We start from the raw sequence: 11445 nt of genomic DNA on the forward strand, positions 1-11445 counted from the left end.
CTCGTGTCAGTTCCACAATATGTGGACAAGAATGAACCAACAACAGAAAATGACATTTAATTCATTACTATCTTTACTTTTACATCATTATTCCTTCATTCTGCCGCTGCAACGAGAAGCAGCCAGCAGTAGAAAAAATAATGAAAAGACGAATTGTATTTTTAAACTCTGATCTTTTGACAGTCGGAGCGCATTTATGGAGGAAGCACCTGATCTCAGGTCAGGAAACAATCCTTATCTTTAAAGACGGTTCCTGCAGTAAAAGAACAGCTCCACAATCCACAAAAAAAAAAAGGAATTCACATGACCTCCGAGTGTCCCTCTCTCTAATACAGAAATGAATAACAAGGTGAGTAAAGTAATAAACAGACAATAGAGTATCTAACTATGAATCCTAAAGTTCAGCTTTCATCCAAATATAACTTAAATCATTTTATACTGCCGTGAATGTGTATCACAGCCCATCAGAGGAGGGTCAATGTGTGTTTTCTCAGTAAAAAAGGTGAATAAACTAAAAGGCCAACGGCGACAAATGTCACTTTCAAATCCAGGTTCACTTCCCACAGAGCTTTAAAAACACAAAGTCAAACCAAAACCAATCCATTGTTTATAAAAAAAAAAAAAGAAAAAAAGGGATGTTAGCCCGGACCACGTAACACAAAACTACTCGCATCCTCTACATACAGCGGCCAGAACGTCTTTATTTTAAAGCATGAAGAAAATGCGTCTCTTTTTCCCCTCCTTGTGCACCATTTAAATAGCACACACACACACACACACATGATTTTCCACGTGCTCTGTCTGTGACCCGTCTGCTGCTCCTTCCAATTTAGAAACGCTTACTGAAGCAGTTCTGCGGGAGGATATGTGACCTTCACAGCGTGGTTTACTACTCATTGTTTCCGAAGACGCACTGTCAGCAGATACGCATTAACACAAAAGAAGTTAGTCTCGGTCTTGTCGATGCAACATAAGACTTCTAGAATGAAATCCTTTTCGTAATGTTTGTTTTGTGCGTTGGATTTAAATGTAAATCTATGAAATAGTTTTGCGCTTCTTTGGAGTTGAGCCTTCTCTGTCTCTCTCCTACAGTAGAGTTCAGGGTTTTATATGATAACAAGAGTCACGTGCACACACCGTAAAAGATCCAAGTCACGCGTCACTTCAGCAGAAGTGTACAGTAATTCAGTTAAGTTAGAAACGATGTTCTTCTTCATTTAAAAAGGACTAGTTAAGACTATTTTGGGAAAATGCACTCATTCCGCCGTCTCGCCGAGAATTAGATGAGAAGATTGATGCCGCCCTTGTAACCGTCCCGTTGGAGACGGTTAGCTTAGCTTAGCATAAAGACTGGAAACAACCCCTGATTAACTGGCATGTTAAACAGGGGCTGTTTTTAGTAGTTTGTAGACGTTATGCTAAGCTAACTTTAAAGCGTGTTATTGATGTTTTCTCAATCAAAGCGTCAAATTATGACTTGATCTCGTCCCGTCAGCCTCCTCCCCGACCCGCTGGAGGCCTCACAGTTTCCCTCCTCGTACACCTGACTCACACACCTGCTTCTAATTCCCTAATGAGCTCCTAAACAGCTTTTTAATTCAAAAGTCAAAAGGCCTTATTTTCTCCCACGGAGGACAGTTTGACATGTCACCTGTAGGACAATTTAAATCAAATTATTGATGGCTGGATTCCATTTAGCTGCTTTGAATCCAGGTATTACACACTGAAACTCTTTTTTGGGACACTTGAGTATAGAACTGAGCTATCTTTAGTTTTAACACCTGTTTTCTCACTCTGACAAAGTCAAATTACTTTTTGTTTGATTGCGACATTAATTTAAATTGTAATTGGAGGCGTCATTGTGTAAATCCGATCATTTGAGAGCAGAATTCAGGAAGTTGTTTTACACCAGAAGGACCAGAGTTTCGCTATTGTGCAGGTATTTGGGCATTTTAATTCCCTCTTTTGAAACTCTATAAGTCTCCGCAACTTCCGCCCTGTTGGGAGTTTTTTTTTTTTGGCATACCAGCCAGTTGGGGAGCGTGATGCAATGAATGAAAGAAAGCACTGTCATCCAGAATAACTGCGTTAGCCGACGCATTCTTGACTCTGATGGTCACTCAGCAGGTCGTCCACACAGCGTCCGCTATCGGGCCGCAACAACAACAACAACAACAACTGCTACGGGGAAAATGATGCATTGCTTTTTAAAACTCACGTATAAGTGCTCGTGTTTCTGAGCACCAGACTCCCTTTTTTCGAAAAAAAACTCTCGTTTTACTGCAGCAGGGTCTGGACGGTCTGCCCCGCTCGGTCCTGGTCCTGGTTCTCCTGTGCCTCCTTCCCCTCCAACAGGGCCCAGCAATACGTCCTGGGGTCTCCAGCGGCGTGGCATCGGCTCTCAGAGGGGACCGGAATCTGAACTGAGGGACTTTTTTTTGGTAAACCTGCGTGATTTTTGCCAGAATCCGACCTGAATACCAAAGCGTTAAGAATAACTGTATAAACATAGACACTCTTCCCACTGATGGGTCATGTTTACTTGTTTAGGTCATATAGAGGCATCAGTATTACCTTAAGTTAAAAGTTCCGCAGAACATCCTTAATGTGATCTGCCAGTAGAGGTCTCCCTAAGTCTTGAAAATAAAGTCTTTAGATCTCGACTTTATGTATTTTTAGTGTGCAAAACAAGAAATATCTTTCTTTTTGTTGTTGTTCAAACCAAATGTACCTTTTTATTAACGCCGTGAAGAGCGCCGCATCTCTTTGAACCTCCTGGACTTACTTTTTTATAAACATGACACAATTACATTACGTAAGGTTTAAATTTAACTTCCTAAAATATTGGTTTTGAAGTTAAAAAGAGCATCAAGATAAATCTATTCAAAAGGTGTCCAGACCAATTGTAGTGCATTTTTTGTAAAAAGTAAAAATAAAATGTTCTAATTGTCTTTCCCTCTTTTTTTATTGTGGTTTAATTTTGTAGTAAACTTTATTGTACAATCCCTTTTATCTGTTGTGTTGTTTGCCTAATAAATATACAAACTACATTGAAAGATGGATTTATTTCATATATATATAACAATAACTGTCAATAAAATGTGACTAACTTAAGATAACACAAACGTAAAGTGGCTCTAAAACAAAAAAGGCTGGCCTTGGTAGCGTTCACGAGCATCGTGTTTGATATTGTTAGAATGGCAAATGGATTAAAGCCTTTTTAAAATGTCCACGTTGCACTTTTCAAAGCTACCTGCAGAGTTGATGATGTCTTCCAAACTGTCCGCCTGAAAGAAAGAAAGAAAGAAAGAAAGAAAGAAAGAAAGAAAGAAAGAAGGAAGGAAAGAGACAGTTTGACCCGTTTGACCTACGACACCTTTTAGGACCAGACTATTCCTCCTCTCAAAAATTGCCATCTTGAATCTCCTCTTTGTGTCTCTGGATTCGGTTGCCCAGGGTTTCTGAAGCATCAGAGCTGATCTATAAAGGCTGCTTTGATATTTTTGATATTTAGCGCTCTTCCAAGTCACCTAAAAATAAAACCCACTATAATATTCAAGACTTTTTCTCAGTAATTGTCCGACATCCTGCCTGGAACTACTTGTTGGGGAAAGGAGCTTGTATGCTCTGCAAACCCTCCTCGATAAGAAGAAACAAATAGATCAAACAAATGCAACCTAGATGTGCTTGCATGTTCTAAGTGTTCTGCAATAGGCGACGTGTAGAATATAACATAGGCCACCTCCTTCTTGTCTTCTCCCACACTGAGGTTCTTGATCTGGTAGACAGTCACTTGCCCGTCGCTGTCCCCAACCAGGACACAGTCGATCCCTGTGGTAAACAGCAGGGACTTCACCTTCACGCCAGCTGGGGCTTGGTGCACAATTAATGGGTATATGCTGAAAGGGAGGTTGTTTGTGTTTAGTGGACAATTGTCTCATGTTTCCAATCGGATAAAAGAAGTACACGCCCTCTCTCTCTCTCTAAAAGAAGTACACGCCCTCTCTCTCTCTCTAAAAGAAGTACACGCCCTCTCTCTCTTTCTAAAAGAAGTACACGCCCTCTCTCTCTCGAAAAGAAGTACACGCCCTCTCTCTCTCTCTAAAAGAAGTACACGCCCTCTCTCTCTCTCTAAAAGAAGTACACGCCCTCTCTCTCTTTCTAAAAGAAGTACACGCCCTCTCTCTCTCGAAAAGAAGTACACGCCCTCTCTCTCTCTCTCGAAAAGAAGTACACGCCCTCTCTCTCTCTCTAAAAGAAGTACACGCCCCCTGTCTCTCTCTCTCTCTCTCTCTCTAAAAGAAGTACATGCCCTCTCTCTCTCCCGTCGGTCCGACTCACATGCTCGCATTCATGTCCCAGATCTCCACCTGCTCTCCGTTGTGTGCCGCAAATACCGTGGACCAGTTTGGGGACCACTTGACGCCAAGCACGTCCCTCTGGGTGGATGTGAAGCTCAACACGGGGATGAAGAGGTCCTTCCTCCACAGCTGGATGGTCCAGTCAGAGGAGCAGCTCAGGAACACATAAGAATTAAATGGAGACCATTCAATGCCGTTCACAGGGCACTGAGAGAGAGAGAGCAAGGTGCGATATGGTAAAAACAAGGTATTGCATGTTTTTGGTATTGTTATTACACGTTATTCAGTGCTACTTGTCACATTTATGTAAGTATTTCAGCCAACGGGAACATGGACACTCCACATATGTGAGGAGGTGAATCTGTAACCCAAACTAGTTTTTGCTGGTCAAAGCATCAACCACGAGACCGAAGTTAACATCCTATTCTTCTACTCCTGCTTTGAAAAACAGGCCCTGTGTCTTTAGCTTTAAACACATAAAGCTGAAAAAGCTTTGGAATATATATATATATATATATATATAAATATATATATATATATATATATATATATATATATATATATATAAATATATATATATATATATATATATATATATATACCGTCAGTGACCGTGTGTGCATCATCGACTAAAAGATTAAATCCAGACGGACGTACCGAGTGTTGTTGATAAGTTTCTAGAAAATGCTTATTGTTGGAGACGCAGCCCTTGTGGATGGGCCCCTCCCATGTGCCAACCACATAGATACTGGAATCCTGCAGGATAAAGGAAGGCCAGGATAAATACATAGGTGATATATTTTGAAGTCGGAGAAACACACAAGCCAGAAAAAACTACAACGTTAATCTTAAATTGGGTGTCTAGAAGAAGGAAGTCGAGTGATTTTAAAGTAAAAGGTTCCACAGAAATAAGCCTTTAGTCTGAGGACCAGGCTCGGTTCAAACCAACCTCGGATCCATTCGATTGCTGTGACCAACTTACTGCTGGATGGAAGTCCACACAAAGACCAGGATTCAGCAGGACTGACAGAACATGGTCTGTCTTCTTGTTTTCTGCATTTTCCTTTTTTAGCTTCATCAGGACTGAGAACACGTGTTTTAAAAAAAAAGAAAAGAATAAATACAGATATTATGATTATGATGATTGTGTGAGAGCACCAAGATACCGCTATATATATATATAATAGATATAAAAGCATTCTCGGAGCAAATTGGCCATGAAAGTTCCACATTGGTAAAAAAAAGAACTTTGCTCACTTGATTTAGCCGAAGCTTATGACAAAAGGTAACAATATCACTACTTATCATTGCTTCAGAATCTACTATATTTTCTCTTCAATGGATTTGATCCAACATGTGATTTAACCAGTTGAAACCACACCCTGCTGAAGACTATTGTACCTAAGCAGTCAAGACCATCGCTGCAGAGGAACCACTTGGAGATCCTGCCATCTGCTGACACGGAGATGAGAGCTTCGGCCCTTTCCTGCCCTGATGACGCCATCCCTTCTTTGATCCAGTTGACCTGCCACACTGGATGCAGGTGCCTTTTGAAACATTTGCTGCAGGAACAGAAATATTAGGAAAGCTAGCAAAAAAAAGGGAAGGTATTTCTGTTAATCTTATTTCTATGCTCCAACGTCCACACAAACGCATTGTCCTCACCTGCTGTCGGCGATACATGTGCTGTCGCATCGACTGACATCGTAGATGGCCATCGTGCCATCGTCCATCCCTACGGCCAGCTGGCTGGGGTTGTTGGCGGAGAAATCCAGGGATATGACACAACTGTGACAGTGGATGATGCGCTCCGGCCACTGCACAGGGGGACACGTTTACAATCAGTCGTTTACTTAAGAACTAAACCGGTAAATGGAGTGCGTCCGTACACACACACACACACACACACACACACATGGCAGTGGACAACCCGCGTTTGCCCCCCCGGGCCACAGCCGCCACCATCAATTCAAAATGTACTTAGAAGAAGCAGACAAACACAGATATTTCCGATTACCACTCAATTGCAGTAATGCTAGATGAGATAGGGCGCTGGAAGATGTCAGCTAAAAGGACATTTTAAAAAAAGAATTGAAATATACCGTAGGGTTTTTTAGGCACCAGCAACAGATCAGACTTGGCTGCTGGTTCTTTGAGTCAAAGTCACCGTAACCCACTGCCAGGATATCCTTACAGGGAGTAAACAGAGTTTTAAGTGAAGTGTGAGATGTATTGCCTGCACAGAAAGCAATAAGACTAGTAATAGTAGAACAATAACAACATACAGTACATGTTTGCCCATCATTAGTTTGCCTTTAATCTTTCCATAAAATGCATCACGGTCCGGACACAGTTGTTAAAGTATGGTTAAGTGCAAACTGCATTTATATCAAGATTGTTAAAATGTGTATTAAATGTCGCCCATGAAGAGAGAAGGCAGTTAAAGGGGAATCCCATTTCAGCTGAAGACACTGAGAGTGAACACAACAAACACACAATGACAATGAGGCTGGTGGGAAGAATTTGTTCTAATCTCAAACAACAGAAGCTGGTTTGGCTGTTTAGATTTTTTTCAGGCCTCTGTTACCGGGTTCTTCTTGTTCCAGGCCATGCTGGTGATGTTGCATCCTCTGGTGAGCTCGCAGCTAAAATCCAAGAAGTATTCCAGCATTGGAGATGAAGAGCCCTCCTCACCCTGTTCCTTGGTCCCGGGCTTCACTGTGCTGTCAGGGTCTTACACAATCAACAGTATACCTCTGGATACCACACTTATTCAAATACACTTACATTTTAGAACCGACTAAATTCCTTATTGAAACAGAAATGGTCCCGAGTGTATACCGCAGGCTTGTGCACCTGGCACCAACAAATGTGAGAAAGTAGTGACAACCTGAGTTCACCTTCCAGTGTGGGCAGCTGTTTATAAGCAGCCAGCTTGGTTTGAAATGTGTTTGCCATGATGCTCCTCTCCATCACGAACAAGCTGTATTTAAATGACTCTGACAACATGATGAGCTGCAGGTCGGAATCAGCCGTTCCACTGTTTTCACACGTTTCCATTGCTAACTGTAAGCTACAAGTGCTGCCTGAGGAAATGAAATATGAGAAAATTATACATCTAAGTTATTGCAAAGCTAGTCTCTAGCAAGAATGTGTTGATCCTTAGAACCTCTCCATTCTCAAGCACTTGCTGGGTCAAAGAAGTTAAATATCAACATAGTCAATGTTCTTCTTACCCGTGCAAATTGTGCTGCAGCTGCTGCTGCGTCTTATGTTTTCTTGATCTTTGCTGGTGTTCACGGTAGCCTCTGGATACTCAGTCTCCTCACCACTTTCCAGGGTTTTAATTTGGTTTTCCAAAGAGTCATGGATGTCACAGACAGAAGCCATCGTCTCTGTGGACATGAGAGAATTTCAGTTACCTGTCTACTTTGAAAAACTGAAACCTAATAACCATAATAACCGGCAAACACAACAACATATGGGGTTATGTCTATAAACTTCAGCAAAAACCTTGTACTGTTATGGAAGTCCGCTGCATCGATCTGAAAACTCTTTGATTGATTTGAAAGGATAATTAAGCCTAACCTTCATCCACCGCAGAAATATTGTAAGTCTGGGTCGGCTTGCTTTTGGGTGTTCCGTTGAAAGTCTGTGTGGATCGTGCCACGTACTTATCGTTGCCCATTCTGTTCTTACAAAGCTCAGCATATTGAACGTTTCTCGCTCTGTAAGAACAAACAATATATGCAGTGTGTGTTTAACACAAACTGATATACACACTGCACAGTATGTGACAGGCAGTTCTCAAGTTAGAGACATAAAGTGCCACTTCCTGTGCCTGTTGTGCATTTCAGATTTTGCCTCATATTCAAAAAAGCCAAGAAGCACTCACTTAATAGCTTCTACATCATCAGCATCCTCTGACATTAAGGTGCTGGGTATGTCCAGCAGTGAAATGGTATCTGTTTCAGAGAGGCAGATGTTTACTTCCTCATCCAGCATCTCTTCTGTCACATCCTCTTTCACATTGTCTCTTTTCCTCGGCACCTCTGGCAAGGGAATAAGAGACAAGAAATAATAATTACTACATGTATAAAATACCACAAAAAGACTATCTGCTTAAAGATGCTGTCGATTTAATTGTATTCTGCTGCAATGTTATTATTCTATCGCACACAGTATAACCATGTAAAACTGTATTGTCAATACATTATCTTATCATACAATTGAAAGACCAATTCAAGGAAATCGAGGATATGATAAATCACCAGGAGGACTCATTGATAATAAACCTAATTATATACATATAAAAAGCTATATAATACTAACCACTTGTAGCTGGATGGTTTATTGGCATGTCCAGTTCAAGAACACTATCCTTGCTCTCTGTTGCGGTATATAGTTGGCTGTTGCCCACAAATGAGCTGGGAAAAAAAGAGCCGTTATTGAGGACATTTTGTAGTCAGAAATGTGTCTATAATATAGTATCCACTTTATCAATAAATATGTACATAACACTACTGAGTCACATATCAGTAAACATCTAACAGAGCTGCTTTGCTCAATTCAAGTGGTGCAGCTATGAATGGGTTCACACACCCTGCACTCATCCATGTCAAATCGGCTCTAAACTGTTTTTGTTTGCCATTTCATCATCAGCTCAGAAGTTGCACCCGCATGTTACCACCTGGTACCTGTAAGAATGCACATTGGAGCTTGAAGGGGATCTCGAGTGGTCTGATCCCGAGCTGGTAAAGACTTCGTCCAGAAAGTATCTGCCTGGTTGGGACTCTTCTCCTGGCTCTGCACGATACAGCAGCAGAGGAGTGACGTCTTTGCCATCCTTATTCAACACCTGCGAAGACGGGAACCAGCAGCCGGAATCCGTTTTTTAGATACTTCCACGGTGTTTTCCACGTAGGCCCTGTTTGGTGATTTACATCGTAGGCTTAATCTTAGTAGATTAAATAGATACCTTGACTTCTTTTTTGGGAGCTTGATTAGTGATCCTTTTCTTATTCTTTTTGCTGCCCCCGACCGAGAGGGAACTGCTTCTGCTTTGTGTGACGCTAGAACTCGGTGTCCTGAGACTGAAATGAATCGAGAAGAGCTAGTGTTAAAGCTAGAAGAAAGCTAGCTACATTAGCTCGTCAATTTAGCTAGCGTTAGCTAACACCTAGTTAGTTAGCTACCACTACCACTAACTAAGGTAAGCAAGCTAACTTTAATAATTGAAACCATATTTTTTTTAGAAAGGTAATAAGTTAAAGTTTAGTTTAACATCATTAAATCAACTGAAACTGACAGATGATCATTTGTATGAATATTGTAAGTGGATTTTTATTGCCATGTTAGCTAAAAACGGTCCGTTAGCTAATGATACATTGTACTAGCTAGCTAGTTAGCTAGTATAGCTAACTAGCTAACAAACTAGCTACAGTAAGCTAGCTAAAATTAGTATATTGTTTTCTTTTAAACTTAAACTGTGTTGATTAACTTTACTTTGTGTGAAACAGTGAACTTACGAGTGGAGCAGCTGGCTGTGTTTCTTCATTTTTCCACACCTGCTTGTCTCTGTTAAAATGGCTCAAAGCTACCTTTGCTCTAGGTTGTTGGCATGGAGACGAACCGACGACCCTCGCGCCCTGTCAGCCTCCGTCCAACCTTGATGTTGGAGCTGGTCTCATACTAGGTTAGTTTTCTGTTGTTGTTGTTGTTTTATACTGCAGCAACGTTTCATCTGATAAGTATGTTGGTTTCTTGTAGCTCAGTACATTACAGCAGTTTTTCATATAGCCTAAATAAGTACAGTGATGTGATTTGAAGTACTTTAAAACTTTATTTGAGTATTACCATGTTATACTCACGTTTCTTTATATTTCTCCTCCACTATATGTATGTGATAGTCTAGCAACATTAAAGTGATGCTATCATTAATGCATCACTTTTTTTAATCCAGTAGTATATCACGATTCTACAATGCACCATTCTGCATTTGGTACTTTGAGTATATTCTAATCCGAATACTTAAGCACTTTTTTTACTTAAGTAGAGTACAATTACTTAATATTTTAGCATTGACATGCTCCGCATACCGCCTTCACAGAACATATGAGTTTAGTGTACACCCGCTCTACCTCCTGAGTCACAGCTGCCTACACAATATTATCCAGATTAACGCTATGGGTTTTACTGACTGAATACAAATTATTGAAATATAACAATTAAAACTCTTGTTGGGCAATTCTGATTCATATTTTTAAATGATATTATCCATATTAACATTTAGATGAGAGATTACCAATGTGGGAATGTGACATGAATAATGCCCACATCTAAGTTTATTGATTTAGTAATATAATATATGAGATATTAATTAAAGATTTGGAGACATTATGTCAAAAATATTAATACACTAAGTCAGGGGTTGGCAACCTTTTCTTATCCAAAGAGCTTGCACATCATGTTTATAATTCAGAATCTATAGAACCTAAGAGTTGGGTAAACTAAATTGTGTCACTCTTGTACGTCACAAAAAGCTTTTGTTTTTTATTGGTCTTTAAATGTTGGAAAACATAGTTTAAAAGTACAATGTTTGTTGTTAATTTACATGGATTTTTAATGCTGCTACTGTATAAATATTTGTGAGTTTATAAAATCTGATAATGCTATATCGGCTGATTATAATTTACTTATACATAAACAAACAATCTTTATACAGAGCCCCTATAGGTTTTTTTTGTTTAAATATTGTAACCATGACTGACTGAAAATACACAGGTCATAGACCTATTAATAGCTGTTTTTATCTTAATAATAATGATAATCAGAGCAAAGTAAATCCACATCAATCATTGCTGGATATGTTTTATTTTGAGAGAATAAAATATTGATATTATGAGTCATTACAATGATCTTTATTATTCATCACAGGCCCATGCATACGGTGACGGAAGCCTACATCCTGGTTAACGGACTACAAACAGAAACAAATCACGTGACCAGAGCATCACGCCCCCCGCCCCTCCGTTACCCATCACCCCCCTCGGCACCGAGCATCTCACAGATAACCGCCGTGTGG

At 40.2% G+C, this 11445-nt stretch overlaps 1 protein-coding gene across 1 annotated transcript; it reads right to left on the bottom strand.

The window, feature by feature from the left end:
• Positions 1-2277: 2277 nt before the first annotated feature.
• LOC117731962 (WD repeat-containing protein 78-like) lies at positions 2278-9918 on the bottom strand. Its single transcript, XM_034534543.1, has 18 exons — positions 9890-9918; positions 9340-9454; positions 9059-9219; positions 8694-8788; positions 8257-8413; positions 7950-8089; positions 7598-7756; positions 7262-7447; positions 6949-7094; positions 6464-6550; positions 6027-6178; positions 5763-5923; positions 5344-5444; positions 5019-5117; positions 4342-4568; positions 3743-3899; positions 3241-3287; positions 2278-2473 (listed from the first exon to the last, which is right to left on the bottom strand). Exons 1-18 carry the CDS (start codon positions 9916-9918, stop codon positions 2278-2280), a joined length of 2415 nt encoding a protein of 804 aa, XP_034390434.1.
• Positions 9919-11445: the final 1527 nt, after the last annotated feature.

This window comes from Cyclopterus lumpus, chromosome 6, assembly GCF_009769545.1.
Source record: "Cyclopterus lumpus isolate fCycLum1 chromosome 6, fCycLum1.pri, whole genome shotgun sequence".
Taxonomy (NCBI): domain Eukaryota; kingdom Metazoa; phylum Chordata; class Actinopteri; order Perciformes; family Cyclopteridae; genus Cyclopterus; species Cyclopterus lumpus.

What these genes read in the sequence shown, in the direction of transcription:
- LOC117731962 (XM_034534543.1), bottom strand. Translation starts at nt 9,918, where the DNA reads ATGAAGAAACACAGCCAGCTGCTCCACTC. An exon ending in TATTTCTGCGGTGGATGAAG is followed by an intron (nt 7,757 to 7,949) that starts GTTAGGCTTAAT and finishes TCATGTCCACAG; the next exon opens with AGACGATGGCTTCTGTCTGT. An exon ending in GGTGCCTAAAAAACCCTACG is followed by an intron (nt 6,179 to 6,463) that starts GTATATTTCAAT and finishes CCCCCTGTGCAG; the next exon opens with TGGCCGGAGCGCATCATCCA.